Source organism: Oryzias latipes, chromosome 4, assembly GCF_053564925.1.
Source record: "Oryzias latipes strain Hd-rR chromosome 4, Olatipes_Hd-rR_3.1".
NCBI lineage: Eukaryota > Metazoa > Chordata > Actinopteri > Beloniformes > Adrianichthyidae > Oryzias > Oryzias latipes.
The window spans coordinates 25,292,515-25,310,286 of NC_136240.1; the positions used below are offsets into that span (position 1 = coordinate 25,292,515).

General features: G+C 41.7%; 1 protein-coding gene and 1 long non-coding RNA gene across 2 annotated transcripts in view; one reads left to right on the top strand and one right to left on the bottom strand.

Moving 5' to 3' along the window:
- Positions 1 to 146: 146 nt before the first annotated feature.
- LOC101167946 (1-phosphatidylinositol 4,5-bisphosphate phosphodiesterase gamma-1) overlaps positions 147 to 17,772 on the top strand; it is a 35,162-nt gene continuing 17,536 nt past the window's right edge. The window contains exons 1-10 of the mRNA XM_023954402.2: positions 147 to 1,291; positions 10,816 to 10,965; positions 11,535 to 11,628; positions 12,801 to 12,848; positions 13,734 to 13,818; positions 13,933 to 14,013; positions 14,632 to 14,666; positions 14,973 to 15,045; positions 15,120 to 15,215; positions 15,332 to 15,450. Coding sequence (XP_023810170.1) covers positions 937 to 1,291; positions 10,816 to 10,965; positions 11,535 to 11,628; positions 12,801 to 12,848; positions 13,734 to 13,818; positions 13,933 to 14,013; positions 14,632 to 14,666; positions 14,973 to 15,045; positions 15,120 to 15,215; positions 15,332 to 15,450 — 1,136 coding nt within the window. The 5' untranslated portion in view covers positions 147 to 936. The remainder of the gene's footprint in view (positions 1,292 to 10,815; positions 10,966 to 11,534; positions 11,629 to 12,800; positions 12,849 to 13,733; positions 13,819 to 13,932; positions 14,014 to 14,631; positions 14,667 to 14,972; positions 15,046 to 15,119; positions 15,216 to 15,331; positions 15,451 to 17,772) is intronic.
- LOC144991925 (uncharacterized) lies at positions 13,112 to 16,784 on the bottom strand. Its single transcript, XR_013655603.1, has 3 exons — positions 16,687 to 16,784; positions 16,271 to 16,346; positions 13,112 to 13,251 (listed from the first exon to the last, which is right to left on the bottom strand). It is a non-coding gene; the product is annotated as an uncharacterized LOC144991925 (long non-coding RNA).

Genomic DNA, 17,772 nt, shown 5'->3' on the forward strand with positions numbered 1-17,772 from the left:
CCATGGTGCTAGTTAAGCCAGTGCCGCCTCTGATAATTTAAATCCGGTCTAAAACCTTTCATCCACATTCTGTGTTGATGGAATTGTTTGCGTAAAACGTTCAAATTAAAAGAGCAACAGAATTTGGGGCTGCTCCAAAGATGTTTGCGGCTCCAACAGAACATGATCAGAAGAAGATTTGCACACCAGCGGAGGTCGCTCTCCCCTATTTCTCCTCCTCCTCCTCCTCCTCTCCCCTGCCTTCCTCGCTCTCCCTCCAACTCTCATCCCCCTTCACACTACAGGGAAGGGAGAGAAAATTGGGTTCAAGCTTTTCCGGTCTGATAGCCCTAATTTCCTCCCGGACCTCTGGCACAGAAGCTGCGGGGAGGCGCAGGCTCAGCTAGGGAGATCGTGGCCGCGCAGGAGCAGGAGCTCAGACGCACGCACGCAGCCGCTCGGAGACTCCGCGCGGCTGCAACACACCGCTCGGGCGGATTCTCGCTTCCAGCCACAGCTCCGCTGCGCTCCTTCCGCCGGCCGTAAAGCTGTCTCTGGCCGCGCCGCAGCTCCCACCTCCAGGATTTCTCTGCTGTTATGTAAGTCGGTCGCTCCTCGCGCAGAAGGATCTGTTGTTCTCCGACTCAGCGGCCGCAGGCTGACGCGCGCCAGTAGGATCCAGCACCGGCCTGCCGTCCTGAGCGCAAGTATCAGCAGGCAGAGCGCACAGGGTGGAAACCTGAGGCCAGCAGGGATGAGAGCTCAGCCCGGCCGGATTTCACTGCTGCGCTGCCATAAGCATCTGGAAAGGATAACATTGGGATCGACTCCCCCTCTAGAAGAGCAGCTCAGACGCTCCAGCTGTTCCTTGAAGGATGCCTTTTAGTCTGTGTTTGCTAAGCAACCCTTTGCTCCTGACTGCTCTGAGCGCCTAGGTTTAGATTCAGAGGCAGGCGGATGCTCCTCAGTGACACACAAACATCCGCCCCCCCAAAAAAGAACCCTGACAGGCTCCAAGGTCTCCTCCCAAAACACAGACATGCACTGAAGATGTGTGCTGCCAGGTTCAGCGGCTGCCTCAATGGCTCTGCAGAGGAGGCCAGCTGTAGTGCCAATGCTCCGGTCATAACCTCCAGAATGCTGGACTGGACAGGGGCCGGGCCCCGCATCCTCCACACCCTGGAGATGGGCATGGGCCTAACGGTCTTCTACCAGAAGAAGTCCCAGCGACCTGAGAGGAGAACCTTCCATATCCGGCAGGACACCAGGCAGATAGTGTGGTGTCGAAACCGGGACAAAATAGAAGGAGAGGGTGAGTATCAAGCAGCCGGGTCTGTTGATTGTCTGATGCATCATGAAGCCGGCTTCTACGCCCTCACTTTGGCTCAATCGCATGGCTGTGTAGTGACAGGAAGGCTTTGGCAGACGTAAAACCACAACAAACAACTCAGAATGACCCTAAATGACAACTTGCAGACACAAACGCCCCACAGAGAAGCCCAGACAGAATCCAGATGACAGACGACAGCAAAGCTGTGGAGAAGCATGACCAAGACAGAGAAAAACCACCAAGAGTATGTGGGGAAACAATGTTATTTCATTGAACACCAAGATTTGTTATCAATTTACATTCATAAATAAGCCCTATTTCTAGTTTTGTCTTCCCTCAGTGTAATTTTACATAAAAATAACTTTCCGTCACCGTTTATCTCATCGCGTCTTTCACATCTCATAATTTGGTTACACTATGCATGGCGTGCAGAAAAACATAAATACCCCTCCCTATTTTAGGTTAGCTTTCACATTGCCCTTTTGAGAGTAGACCCATCCCATGGAGCCATCCCATGGGGAGACAGTATTACCCTAACTCTGACCGAGACAAAAAAGAAAAGCACCAAAAATCACAAGAACTCAAAATATTTTAGTTTTAATTATCTGCACTGTGGGCTGTTTAGAAGATTATTTTCTAATGCTTTGGTCACTGAATGTGGGTTCTTAAACGCGCTTTGAGGAAACGGCGTTCCCATTAAGGCCTGTTCACACCTGTTCGCCCGCGATTTTCGCCGACGTTTAACGCCTCGTGACTAAACAAAGGGCACCAATGCGAGTGTGCACACCGACGCGAAAAAACGCCACGCGTCAAAGCGTCACTTTTTAAAAACGCCTCGGGTTCGTTTTTTTGGTTTGACGCATCGCGTCGAAATCTATTCGACCAATGAGAATGCCGCTTTTGCACACGTGTCTGGAGCCTCTGAAGTTACAGTAAAACACAACTTGGGGGCGCTCAAACACAAAACTGCCTTGCTGAGCACACATACCAGCGAAGAAGATAGACGCCGAGTTGCATCTACACAGCCACGAATGAAGAACCACGGACATTCTAAAATATCCCCGAACCAAGCGCCAGTTGGAGCAACTGGTGCTTGAAATATTCATGTTTTCTTTGTATGATTCTGACAAGCGCGTAAATACTTGCTCTCTTCTTCTGCCATCTAAGCGGCATCTAATGTCAGGGAATGAAATTGCATGTTCGCTCGGCTCATCGTCAGCGAAAATCGCCTGGGTGTGAACACAAAAAACGTGGCGAAAAACGCTGGCGAATAACGCCTGGCGAATATTCGTCCCGATGTGTACGGGCCTTTAGATTATTGCTACCGGATACTAGCGCATGTACCTACAGTTGGAAGAGACTTGGAACAAAATGTCAAAGTGGTGTAAATCTGGTGAATCTTGCCCCGGGCTTTTTCTTTCAAAGCTCTATACCGATACATGAAAGACTTGTTGTCATTGAATTCCGTCTGGGAATGTGCGTTGCAGAGGGAGGTGTGAACGTAGCTTGAGGTGAGAGCCCTAATCACTGCTCTACCGTGCAGCTCTACAAAATAGATATTTTGTTTTTTAAAGTGATTTTATCGGTGGTTTAATGGATGTTTTATTACAAACAATTGACATGCAAAGATAAGACTATAACTTCCTTGAAAAATTTCAGTCAAAATATGTTTCCAGAAGAAAAAAAACTCCTCCTCCTTACACCCGAGGCTCTGTCAAAGCTTTCTCGCTGGACAGACAGACAGACCACAACCTCCCGACCTTTACCTCCTCCACGTCGACCTTTGCCGGAACTGATCGGAGCTTCCTGTCTGTCTGGTCTCGTGCCAAGGCAGCTACAGAGCGAGGTGGTGATGTTGCACTTAAAACAGCAAGCGGTTGTCGTGCTGAATTTTGCGGCCTGAAGACAGTTTTGTACCTTTTTGTGTGTGTGTTAATGCAAAGGATAAGTAAGGCATTCACAAGTGAGCTTGATAGAGGTTCCGTCTTTGTGCCATATGTCTTTGACTCTACTTTATGTGGCCCACGGTGGGGAAAAAAGGCCGACCCTTAGAGGCAGAAATACCTTTACTGTTTTTCTTATTTAGCCGGGCTGCTGTAGGTGGCTCAAAATGGAAACATAGAGCATGCACAGAAGAAAAAGCCACGTCCTAAATGAAGCCTATTATCATAGGCGGTCCTGAAGCCTTTTTGTAGAGAAACTTTTTAACTCATTAATGCAATGTTTATTTATTTTGACATAAATCCGAAATAAGTTTCAAATTAAAAGCCCCTTTTTTGGGACAAGTCTTTTTTATGCAAAACACTTGCAGATGTCAGCTGATAGTTGATATTAAAGGTGTATTGAATTTTCCTATAGTGACCACTGGTGGATAGTTAGACGGGATTCATTTCCCATGTTGTATAATCTAACTTTAAAGGCTTTCAGAGTAAACTATATCCATGCATATGATAATATATACTACCTTTGGCACACTAAAGACATTTTTTTATAATTAGTAATTTTGCAGCTTATTTTCTTACACAGAAGTTAGAAAACTGGATCTCTGAGGCACCGCCTTTCGCTCCTTGTGGGTGCCACACATGAAGTCAACCTAGAGTAAGCCTCAGCAGCGTGTCTGCGTTTCTCCCATTACAAAAATCAACATCCAAGCTTTTGCAAAGATGGATGTGCATATTGTGCTTATAAATTAAAGTATACCGCTTTGGAGTTGTTTTTTGTGTTTTTACTAAAAGATCAAAAAAGTTGATCTTGCATGATAGGCCCTTTAAACCTTAATTCCACTTTGCAGCATTTTAGTAATGACAAAGAACCACAGAAACCTGTAAAACATAAGGTGTATGGTAAATCATTGGGTATTGGTGATATCTTGGAACTAAATATTCTGGAGCATCCATTTTAATAAATATTTGAATTTGGTTTTTTTCCAATTGTAAAGTACTCTACTTACTGTAGATTGATGATGGTCAGCTTGGTTAATAAATTGTTTTTCCTGTTAAATTTGTGTTGTTTTTTTTTTACTCCATTGGCTGTTGGGAGTTCATGCGCTGAGACCAAGTTTTCTTTTTTCTAAAGTTCCACCGCCCCTGTCCTGCAGATTTTAAGTCCTAACAGCAGCTGCAGGTTTTGTTTTTAAAAGAGCCTTTGCGGATTATTTATCTATGAATTAAAACCACACAACTGGCACCTTTATTAGGTGGTGGTGGTGTGTGTGTGTGTGTGTGTGTGTGTGGGGGGGGGGGGGTGTTGGAGCTAAAACCAGCGCAAACACCATCTCTGTTGAGTCATCTTCCACCGGTGAAAATACAGCTTTCCACACAAACACGCACAGACACACACACACATGCTTTCATAACCCATAAACGCCCCTCTGCAAACAACCTCCCACCGGACGAAGCCTCCAGCAGATTCCAGGAACTCAGCGGGTCTCTCCTTCACTTTATCTCTCTCAGCTCCATCTCCCCAGCCTCCCTTCCTCCAACACTTATCTCCCCATTTTCCTCCTCCTGGTTCACCTATCCCCCTGTCTCATTTGAAGATTTCCCCAATCCTCTTACGTCTTTTTCTTATTCTGTTTGTTTTGGAGGTCATTCATTTATTTTCATCGTATTATTTTCTCTCTGTTACCTCAACCCCCACCCCCACCCCCAATTTGCCATTTCTCCTAGACTTCCTGCCTTTGTTTCTAATGTTTCTACATTTTTCTTACTGCTGCTTTAAAATGAAGTCAGTCTGCACACCCACACTTTTGGATTTCTTTTTCTTCGAGATGAGCTCTTTGCAAACAGTGGAGGTATGAAATCCTGAGGCACGGGAAGTGCCGGTTTATCAGGGAGGGTCTAACTTCCTTTCTCCGATTGGAGGAGTAAAAACAAAAACACGACGTCTTCTGCAGGAAGCACAGACACCGACCACAAACGAGGCGCCGGCGGCCTTGGATATTTTGAGTGGTTAGCCCGACCGGGGCTAATTTAAAGCACGATTGAAGGTTAACCAGAGCTCATTTGGACAGTTAAATCCTGGACTCAAATGTCAGAGGCATATCCACGTGTTATTACTTCCTTTTGTGTGTTATCACTGACTTAAACAAATAATGGCTTCAGTTTCAGACCCTAAGCTTTTGTGCATATTTCTGTGTTTAACTACGCTCAGACAGACAGTTGAGAGCGTCTCAGTTTGGAGGTTTGTAGAGCGATTTTGAGGTAGTCATTAATCGATTAAAAAAAGACACAGGAGTTTATTTTTTCACAAACACTTTACTTACCTCTCACTTACATTTTTTCACATATGTCTTCTGATGCTTCTATGTACAATGAATGCCAGTCATTGTAACTTTCTTGCCATTAGCATGCTGACACTAACATCTGCAGTTTAACCCTTTAACACTGGAGATGTCGCCGGCGACATGTAAATAACACACGCTCTTTTTGAACGCTTACGGTCCAAAGCAGCTTTTCATTTTTGGCTTTGCGCCGATATGCAACACCCCAATCTTGGCACAAAGTTGCTTTTCTCTGAGACGGATTCAGTCAATTGATTGCATAAACGCTTAATAACTGTCTAGTATTGCATATCAACGCAAAGCTGCTTTTTTCTGCTTCAGAATTCAATAGAATTATATTAATTGCATTATGACATCATTAAGGGAAAGCTAATACAAGGGGGTGTGGTCTTTTGTTTTGCAAATGTAAGCTGGTTGATTGGTTCTTGATCTTGATTTAAAGTCTCACTCCAATCTTCTTTTAATCTATTGTAAAAGTGTTCCCAGTGGTCTTTTAATTATGATTATGCTGTTTTTAGCCAAAATCCAAAAACGTGTATTGTTTTTTAATTCATAGTTTCTGCAGAGCAGCAGTAGTTCTTTAGAAACTCACCTCTAAGTTGTGCAAGGGACTGTTGCTGCAGAGTACGCCTACCCCCATCCCTCCCTCCACCCGTATGTTTACATGCTCCCCCACTAGCTTACAGCCCCTCACACCTCCAACCTATCATTACTGTAGATGTGCAACAAAAAGGGCGAGCAGTATTGGAGCTATCCAGTCGTACAGTTTTGAGCGAAGGATATTTTGAGAAAAATAAAGACATCCATGGATCTATTTGTCTACAAATGGATGCATCAGAATAGAGCAGAGCAGGGAGACTTTGGCCCACCCATTGTTTTGTCCTCATCATAACTATGGTCTTTTTCAAAACGGCATGTTTTTATGCTCCTGATTCACTCCGATTTTAATAAAATAAATACTCAGAAATGCAATTTTAATTTTATTTATACATGTCCTCCATCATGAAAAAAAATGCTGCTAGAACATTTTCCTTTAATTCTGTTTCTTGAGTTTTTCCCCCCTATATATTGATGTGAATGACAGGTGTACTAATTTCAGTGACTTTAGTAAAAGTAAAACATCTTCAGCTCCATAAACTTTCATTTTTTTTCCATAAAAACATCACATGACAAAAAGATGATATTTTAATTGACCCTAAAGTCCTCCTGAGTGATTGGTTTTGATTTAAATTTGTGCTTTTTGACAGAAAGTGCTCTAATTTTCCTCCAGCCACGATAGTGTTCTTCGTCCCCATTCAGAGGGCTTAAACAATTGTAAAAAGTGGAACTTTTTCTGCCAGGTTTTGACCAGAATCCCACGGTTCTCTGGTTTCTCTCCTCGTCCTCTCTGGAATTGACTCCGAACTGATGGAGCCATCTGGCTGGGACTGATGTCAGCAGCTGTACCAGGAACAGTATGCTACAGCAGAATTGTGCTGCAATTATCACAGGCTGCTTTCTGTGCACAATGTTGCCTTCAGGAGCCCTCCGTCATTCCAGCACCCAGGGCAGAGTCTCAAATCTGAACTCTCAGTTTTCTCTCATTCTTATTTATCATAAACCTGATCTCCAAGTCATGAGAGGGCATAATCTGAAAACAGTGTACACAGACTATGCTTAGGTTCTTTGTGTGTGTGTTGGTTACTGTGTATTAGAGGACAGGTGTGTGTAAACCTACCAAAGCAAACAATGGCAAACTGAGCTCTTTTTGGTCCTCTGTCCAAACTAAATGACAGGAAATGATAAAGAGAGCGATGGAAAAATACTTTGTGGGTTTCTGCTTGTTATAGCCTTTAATAACTTCAAAGTCCAACATTATTTATGCCTTTAAGGGCAGCTCTTAAGATAGCAATCCCACAAAAATCCGGAACTAGGCAAATGAAAGAGATCTATTTTTTAAGAAAAAAGTAATTAATATAAATATAAACTGCAATGCCTCTCATTACCTGGCCACAAAAGGAGATCTGAAATGGTCAATAATAACAGCAAGCAAGTGATTTTAAAACCTAAGTTCTTCTTAAAGCTTTCATTTTTTTGCTCTTTCAATAGAAGTCACAATACCACAATATGTGGGCGTCCTAAATTGTACCTAACGGCTAAAGATGACTTGTTTGAGATACAAGCGTTTTAGGAAAAGTACACAAATTAGCAATAATTTATTTTGGAAAGACAACTTTGTATCACATGCTGCTCAGACCTCCAATGAAATTTGAGACAGTGTGACAGGAGAAAAGTAGGAGCATACTTCCTGTCAAAGCCAATTAAAGTTTTCAGTAACATCAGAAAAAAATGCTGCATGTTTGGAACCAGTGTCATTGTTGGCTCCAAAAACTTACCAACGGGGAGTTTTGGCTCCTGTATCATTGATTGATCACTTGTAAAATGAAGGTGTGCGCATGTTGTTACACACACAATAGGCAGGCATGTGATACCAGTGATACCGATACCAGGACATGTCATAGAATTCCTCCCGGGCACAAACTTCAGTTAATAATTTCTCCTCCATGATCCATTGTCAAACAGTTGGCTCTACCGTGATTTAAGGACACAACTCATGCATCACTACCAAATCTGAGACCCTGATCGGTCAACGTTCAACTGGGTTAACTTTCAAAGCGCTCTCAATAGCCATGTGTATTGCACGTAAAACTCAAAAATTGACCTAAAATCGTGCGTAGCGACATGCACACGTGAGAGTTTTGAACGCAGAAGCCCAAAACATGCATATATGTGCGTTTACATAGACTTTTATTGGAAATGGACACTTGAACATGCGTTACAGAAGCTGGTGTGAACGTAGTATGTCAGTAACGTGTTCTTCTGTGTCCCTGCAATTGAGGTACAACTCATAACTGATCAAATCTGATCCTTATATTTTACTTGTGTTGTCTGCTCAGCTTCCCAAACATGAAAAAAGCCACGTGACTGCCTCCATCTGCTTCTTCCATGGACGTTTCTAAAACCCAGCCAACCTTTTTGCTTTTATCCATCTGCCACGTTTGCAAAGGAGGAAAATGTTTTAGTTTAACCGAAGAGCCCCAAACAGACTCTCATAACAACCCCAATCCTGGAATTAAACAGAAGAATATTGTTGAATATATGATGAGGCTCATGCATCCCTTTGTGAAATGTTCTTTTTATCACCAGTTCAAAGCAGCACTTATCTGGTACGCAGTAATAAATGTGTTCTTAACTAAAGGATGCTAGTTTCCATGTGGAAAATGGACTTCTCTCTTCATCTCAAGCCAGATGTTCTTTATGCCAGCTGCACATGTGGATCAGAACCAGACTAGCCTCACTATCCTTTGTTTCAGAATAATTTACAACTTGATAAGTTGTGGCGTTTTGGCTCACAGTTTGTTCACGCAGTTGGATTACCTGCTACACTGTGTCTGACAGGTGAAGTTTTCACGCCACAAAAAGGGAAAAAAAGCTTTAGGAGGTGTTCTAGACTGCTGGTTCTGTTTGACAGAAGCTACTCTAAGCTGGAAAATGGTGTCCTTGTTTTCAGGAAGAACCCTGTGAGGGTTGTGAGTCTGTCACTGGGTGTCTGGTATGAGAGAGTACGGAGCACACACGGGTGTGTGTTGGTGTGTGCATTTGCAGCAGACATCTGCTGCATCCATAAACTGGGTTTTCTTTGTGGGTGTGTCAACCACTAAAGTGTCAAAGTAGAGTCCAGAGTTTACATTAGGCTCTGCGGTTGCTCACCGGATGCCGTTAAGTCCACTGAGGCAGCTTTCGCTGTCTGAGCTTCTGGATGAAAGTAACTTAAAATCTAGATCTTCCTTTTTTGTTGTTAATTTGTCTGTAGCAAAAAAAAAAAAAAAAAAAAACCCGACAGGGAAAATCCTTTTGGATATGGACTTGCCTGTAAAAATCAGACCATGTTGCTGCTCAACATCTTTATTTTCAGACTACAGGTCACTCTGGAGTATAAGCCATAGCAGCAATAAAAATGCATAATGAAGTAGAAGAAATTATAAACAAGTCTCACTTTTGGGAGGAATTTATTAAACATACTCACATAAACAAGAACTGACATTTTATCTTGAAAGGCAAATCGTAATAACAGAACAAATGCTAACAAGTCAACTGAACTCTTTCTATCACTAAATCCATTGAATTCTACATCCTCTGTATCGCTTTGAACAACACCACCAAGCCCGGCAAGACTGAGCGGTTCTTCTTCTTCTGTGATGCTGTAAATCGCAAATACGGACATACACACACTTACAGTGCCCTCTAGTGGTTGTTGCTATTTATTTTTAAGAAAATCACACACAAGTCGCACCTCCAGCCATACTATGCAAAAGTAATGTGCCTTTTACTCCGAAAAATTTTGTACTCACAGTAGTGGGACACATGAAAAAGTGCTCACAGACTACAATTATTAAGTTACAATTTGTAAGTCACATAATAGTCAGAAAAAAAGATTGTTCAAAGACAAAGTCATTGTGTAGCACCAGACTGTCAGACACCGCCATAAATTAAACCGTGTTGTCCTTTGTTAACCATCTTCAGAAATTAAGTCATTACACAACCTGATAAGTTTTTACTACATTGTATTTCTACAATCTGCTGGGTTTATGCCTGTGTCTATAAATGTATCTGCCAAAACTGTTTTCAGACCCAGAGAACAACACTGCTGCAAGTTACAACTGTTGACATTTAAAGCATTGTTGTGATGAGCTATAATAAAGAAAAGGGCTTAAATAGATGAATCTAAATTTATAAGCTATTAAATCGTAGAGTCCTGCTCAAGTCTTCCCATGGCTTTTTTTAAAATACCATTATCAGATTAATGTACATTTCACTTTCAACAGCAAAACAGATTCTTGATTTTTTACATTTAGCAATTAATTCCTCAGAAAAAAGGGATCCCATACCATTTTTTGTTTGTTTAGATTTTTCAGAATCTGTGCATAACTTTACAGCTATTGGGATATATCCTCACTTTAAAAGACTCACTCCTTCACAGTATCTATTTCTCATGTGAAGAGCATTATCCAAACAGAGAACAGTGTACTTGACGACGTTTAGAGTTTGTTGAGTTCTCCAGCTGCAGGTTTCTATGTCTGGCAAAAAAAAAAAAAAAATGAACATGCCAAAGTGTGATTTATGGTTTTGCATATTTGTGTTCATGCAACACTATCCTTTCTTCCTACCTCGTCTCCTCTTCCAGTGGACATACGGGAGATTCGAGAGCTGCGGTTGGGGAAGGGCTCCAGAGACTTCGAGCGCTACCCAGAGGAGGCTCGTAAATTGGACCCCACCCTTTGCTTCATCGTTCTCTACGGTGTGGAGTTTCGCCTGCGGACCCTTTGTGTGGCTGGTCAGTATGTTTTCACTGATACTCTTCAACCAAGCAGCTTCAGCGCAACTCATAATAAGCATCATGAAATCGTTTTGACATCAGTAAACACAACCAGAATGAATCCATATGTTAGGTGCACCAGGTTATGAGTATGTGCGCTGTCCTAAAAAAAAACAACATCAAGGATTTTAAGTGCACCTTATAGTGCCGAAGATATGGTGTTTTAGTTTATGTGGTTTTAGGTAAATATAGATACGTTTTTCTGATTTTTAGAAAGGGTTTTATAAAACAGACCTATACTTTTGACATAAAAACATAATATTTTTGTATTTTCCAAAAATCATCTCTATAAATGTTTTTTTACACAAATGTTTTCTTTTTCTTTTCTTTTTTTACGTTTTCTTTGGTTCTTCTGTTGTGGTTTGCCAATACTCACATTAGTGTGCTATGCAAACTAAAACAATTTTTTATTCATTTATTTTGCATTTTTTGGAAAGCAAAACTGCTGTTTTTATGGCCTAAACATTTTATCTAAGGTTGATGTAACATAAATATGTAGTGCTTTAAGTGTTTTTCTGTGACTGCAGCTTACAGTGAGGAGGAGGTCAACATGTGGATCTCTGGACTCAACTGGATGATGATGGACACCAAGAGAGCACCGGCCCCACAGCAGATTGACAGGTGTGTGTGGTTGGAGGAGCTCAGTTTGAAGTAAGATCCCAGATAGCTTATGGAGATCAGCTTTGCTCCGAAACACAGATTTGAGTTTTTATACGCCCAAGATCTCTGTAAACTTCAACTGTCTTTGAGCCAACGCAAGACCCAACCAGTAAATCAGTGAAAGCTTCCTGTCCTCCTGACTACCAGAGGAAAAAAAGAATTGGTCCAGTCTCATTTTTTTAAGTCCATGAAAACTTTAATTTTTAGTTCATTATGTCTATGGAAACCACTCTCATAAATCAGGAGTGAGCTTGTTGGAAATCTAAACCTCTACAACTTGAAAGCGTGCGCAGGAGAATCTGTTAATCAAACGCTTTAAACAGTTGATGTGGGTTTACATACTTTTATTGAGGCATATTATTGGTGGTTTTATAACCCAAATAAGTTGCACTACAGAAAAAAATATCTTGCAAAAAATTAGGATCAGAAATTAGGAACATGTAAAAAAAAAAAGGTGTCAGAGTGAGAATGGTTAATCTGACAAAAACAATGACTGAGTAATAGCTTTTTATTTCTCTATAGAAGTCAATTGGATTTTGGCATCTTGGATATGATTTTTTTAAACTCATCCTCACTGGTCAGACAGATTTCCTTAGAATTCCTGGGTCAGATAGATTCAGTCAGGTCAGACTGTCAGTGTCCCATGGCAACAAAACAAGCCCACATCATTACTTCTTCTCTGCCGTACCGCCATGTCACACATGTTTAGGACCCCCAATGGCTGTGAATGTAGTGATATTTAAAAGCCTAGACAATCTCATGTTTTCAGATGCATTTAGAAGGAAACACATCTCATATTAGAAATAAATGGTAGCTGTATTGATCATCACTTTATAAGAGCAGATAAATCTGTTTGTGTGGACTTGACATGTAAAGAAAAAGAAAAGTTATGCTCACAACATTTATTACATTACAAGAAACTCAATGGTAACCTATAGATTCTCCATATGGCCTTACCATTGGTGCACATGCCAGGGCCCCAAACACCATAACAACACAAGCATGGCAGCAATGGAAAAGATGTTTGTTTAAATATCAAATACATTTTTGTAAAAACTGTTTACAAACCAAACCAAAATTCAAGCTTTTTAGTGAAAGGAAATCCTTAAAGTTTTTCTTTTCTTGCTCCTCAGGTGGTTGAGGAAACAGTTTGAAGTCATGGACAGAAGTCACGAGGGCAGGTTAGTGGCACAACACAAACACCAGCAGAAGCAGGTTTTCCAGCTTGATGCTTGATGCTGATTGGTCCACGACCCACTCCGCACGTGCACTCTTTGTGTGTCCCACCGCTCCAACCCGCACGATTGCGCCCTGCGTGGAAAGCTTTCCAGAACAAATAGTCTGCCACTGCCTGATAAGGAGCAGGAAATGATGCGATGCGCCGGTCAACTTCCTGTCTGCTGTGAAAACGGTAACAGCAACCAGACGGAGTGCTGGGAGGAGGGCTAGCGGAGCTGGAGATTGATTTACCGGAAGATCCTGACCTGGATTCTTCCTCTCCACCTGCTTTTCTCTTTTCATTTTTCTCCTTTGAACACTTACAGGTGTTTTGGTCATCAGAGGGAGTGTCCATGCAGTGTTCCTCTGTAGAAAAACACAACATGGAAAGAGAAACAACTCTGAAAAAATGATCTTTGGTTAAGTTTACAATAAAAGGTTCATTTGAAACTTTGGAAACAATTTAGTTTAAACCAGTCTGAGAAAAACAGGGTATAATGAGGGCAGATTCTATTTTATTTAGTCCAGGTTTTTTTTTATGCTTCTGATATCCCTGTGTATGCTCCCAAGGGTCACTGGTTGTTCTGGAACAGCAAAAACCTCTAATAAACTACAAAGCATTTAACATATGACTATTCAATTTTTCAAAGACTTTACTTTCTAGTAGGAACTTTACAATTGTTTGGACCTGGACTACAGACACAGCAGCAAATATATAATTTGGAAAATATTGTTTACTTTTTAACTTCTTAATCTATATTCACATCACTAAACAGCACGTTTTTAAAAGTTAATATTTACATTTAATTCTTTAGCTTTCAATACATGTTCTGTTGTGTCCTCCTCAGCATCACTGTGAAGGAAGTCAAAGCTCTTCTGCCCCAGATCAACTACAGAGTCCCTAATACACGTTTTCTCAAAGACAAGTTGCAGGTCTGGTTCTCTAGTTTGCTCATTTTCACATTTTATTTCTTTTTCTCTTCCTTCCTCTGTTAATTTCCACTCATCACCACAAAGCCTGACTTTGGTCTTCTCCATTTTTCACAGGAGGTGGAGGCTAGAAGTGAACTGTCGTACCCTAACTTTGCACAGCTGTACAGAACTCTGATGTTTGATGCTCAGAGGAGCGTGAGTGTCAAACAAACTTTTAATGCTTATTTAGTTCAGAGACACATTTTTTAAGAATCTCTTTGAAAATACACACAAGTATTATTCTGTTGCAAGTTAAAGAAAACTCGTAATTTTTGTTGTTTTAGTAAATATATTGCTCTGGTCTCATATATAAACACTAAACATTGTTAATAGTAAGGTCAAAGTTCAAATTGGCTAATATACGTGTTCTTTGTGTGATTTATTTGTACTTCTTTTGTGGTTTTATGATACATCTGTGGAAAATTTCACCTAAAAACAACAACTTTTCTCACTTTTTCCACCTATATTCACATATGATCAATTTTCATTCCCGCAATATGCGCAAAATGTATGTAGTGGCTGTGGGACATGGGCTGAACAAAGAGGCGTTACATTTGTACGCAACAGCATCATTAAGGGTGGTTTATCTTGCTAAATGTAATTGTTGAAGAAAGCTAAAGATGAAAGGTTTTATTGGAGTGAGTTCCCCTTGAACCCTGTGGTAGTTTTCACCTCTGCACTGGCACCACGCTCACTGTGTCCTCTGCTGTTTGTGCTTCACCTGGCTTCCTCCTACCTGTCCATCACCTGGTTCCTCCCCTTTTTTCCCCTCAGATTATTGAGCAGCTGGACCTCTCCTTTCCCTTGCGGTGAGTCCCGCTACCTTCACTTCCATCACCTCCACTTCCTCACAATCCTGTGTCTCTTTCCCTTTAAACCCCTGTCTGGAAGGTTTTGGCCTTCAGAGAAAGTTTCCATGTGTTTTTTTCCCCCACTCTAATAGAAGTTGAAGTTCTTACTTGGCTTTGCGTGTTGGAAACCTTTTTTCACAATGTTTCAGGACATTAACCTGAAAAATGACATAATTATAGCTAATGTATCACATCTCCTTTCTCGTTCACCTGTATGACTGTTCAGGTCTCTACCATGATTTAACATTTTAAAATTGTTTTCAGAAACGTCGACCGGCCTGAGCTTTGTCAGATCTCCCTTTATGACTTCCAGAAGTTTTTACAGATGGACCAGAAGGTATGGAAAAAAGTTCCGCTCCTTAGAGCAGAATCGCTGGGGGCAAATACCGAGGGCTTTCTTTGTCCTGTCAGGAGTCCTGGGCGTCAGACCTGAGTCGCGTTAGGGAGTTTCTACTGGGCTACATGAAGGGAGCACCGCAACCTGAACCCACACTACAACTGGATGAGGTAAGAAGCTGTACTAAAAAACAACAACAGCCAATTAGTTTGATGAGAGATAAGTTTGATGAGATAAGTTTGATCTCATCTTCCAACCCGGTCTTTTTGTGTCCCCCCCCACCCAGTTCCTGGCCTTCTTGTTTTCCAAAGAGAATTCGGTTTGTAACCCACGTCTTTCACCTGTCAATCCCGATGAGATGAAAAGACCTCTCTCCCAATACTGGATTTCCTCCTCTCACAACACGTAGGTGCAGGGGCTTGAAGGGGGGGGGGGGGGGCAAAGTTCAAAAGTCTCGCCTTTACACGTCACTATGCAGGTTTTTAAGCCCATTATTGAGCTTTACCTACAAACAGGGCATTCATTGAGCACCCGATGAACTTGGTTGGAACATTAAACAGCTGAACTTTGACCGATCAGGAAGTCAGATCTGGTAGTGATGACAGAAGTGCCAACCGTTTGAAAATCGATCATGGAGGAGTTTATAATAATGTAGTTTGTGCACTGACGAAATCAGATGTCACCAAGTCTTTCAAAGATAAGAAATAGAGCTGTGAAAGAAAAGGCCAGGAGTGAGACTCACAGGATTTGCACCGCTTTGACATTTCATACCAAACCTCTTCCTACTGTAGGTAGCGGACATGCGCTAGTATCAGGAAATGTTCAAGAACACGCCTCACATGCCTAGTGTGAACGTAGCATAATAGACATCCACTAGTAAACAGAAGCAAAAGAAGAAGCCCTTCCCTGCTTGTGCAGTATGAAGACTATAGGTGCATGTGTAGCCAGTTAACTAGAATCCACAAGACTCTACTAGTTAAAGCTAGTTATAAGGGCCAAAGTTCGTCTCAGAGGAAGTGCTAAATGATGACAAGCGACATTAAGATGGAGAAAGTGTATATATATTCATATTTGATTTACAACAGAAAATAAACAAGCAAAAAACATAAATCAGTTCAATGCAGTGCACCTGCTGTCCATCCTCCAATAATGTTAATAAATCCAGTCCAAGAAGTATAAATCCATTATATCCACACATGGGGGTGTAGATGTAGATGCTTCCTACCGCCCAGTCCAATGTTACCAGCTTGGAAAGGCCTGAATTCAAGGCCGAACAACCTCCATCCTCTGTGGAACCTGGCCTGCACAGAACCAGCAATTACTTACTTTTTTGTAATGGAAGAGGACATTAAAGTAAAACACAAATTCCAGCAAATAAACAACTAAAGTTCAAAAAGAGTACTCCAAATCAAACATAACCGATAAATTCAGTGAATACAAACAAATAAAGAGTGAATCAAATCCCAAACATCAGTGACAACACGTCAGCATTTCAAAACCACCGTGTGCACAAAACAACAAAACACACATAACCCGTTCAACAAGACGAGCTCAGCTAACCCCAGCATCAGCTGATCCGCCTGAACACACAACTGAGAGTGTTTAATAAGAATGACACCCCAATCCATACAAAACACTCACCAGTTCCCACGTTACTCATTCTCATAGCGCCTCTCATCACCCGCCCGCGTCATGCATGCAGTGACAGCTCTCTTCGATCTCTTTATCTGACTTCCGTCAACAGAACTGATTGCGCATGCCCCTTTATAAAGCCTAGTGCGATAATTGCACAAACTCTCGCGAGAGCTTTACATCATAGCAGTGGATGGGGCGAAGCTGCAAAGCATGTCAGGGTTACAACCCCCCCAACTGGACCACGACTGTCCCAGTCGCACCTGAGCTAAGGGTCAGCAATAATGGGGTCATCGCTGAGTGCAAGAGCTTCTGTGTAAACATCAGAGAGACTCTGAAACAAGCTCTGCACAATTGACACCAGGGGATTACCCAACGCAGAATACTGAAAACGACTAGGCGGCTTGCGCGTGCGACTCGACCTTCTTAGCAGTGCATCAGCATCCTCTGAACCAGTAACAGGGCTTGGAACTGGACACACATGTGACACAGACTGGGCTGACTGCTCACGGTCATGACTGGCAGGGCCCAAAACATCCAACAGAGGGTGAACAGGGGCAGGCAGCTCATCGTCTTCTTCAGTGACTTGTGGTCCTAGAACCATATCCAAATCATGTTCATTCTCATGTCCGTCCTCAGACGCATTGTGAATCTGTGCTGCATCAGAACAAGGAGGATTACTAGACACAGCAGGTCCCAACACCAAGAGTTTCCTGAGGACTAACACAGCCAGATGTTTAGGTTCAAGAACCAACCTTTGGCACGTTCTTGAACATGCCTGGTGTGAACATAGCTTTATGGTCAATTTAAATCTAATCAACTCCCATTTATTTGGCACCTTAACATGAAGCAAACAGTTAGAAGCAAACAATTAAAAATTTAAAATAGTAAAATATAAAGAAGGTCAAATAATAACACTAATAAAAAGCAAAAGTGAAAACATAAAACACAGCAACAGAGCAACTTTATGCTGTCAAAAACCTGACTCTAATAAAAATGAGTTTTCAGACGCTGTATAATTTTTTTTTAATTTTATTATACTTTACTTATCCCACAATGGGAAATTCTTCTCCACATTTGACCCATCCCCTGGGG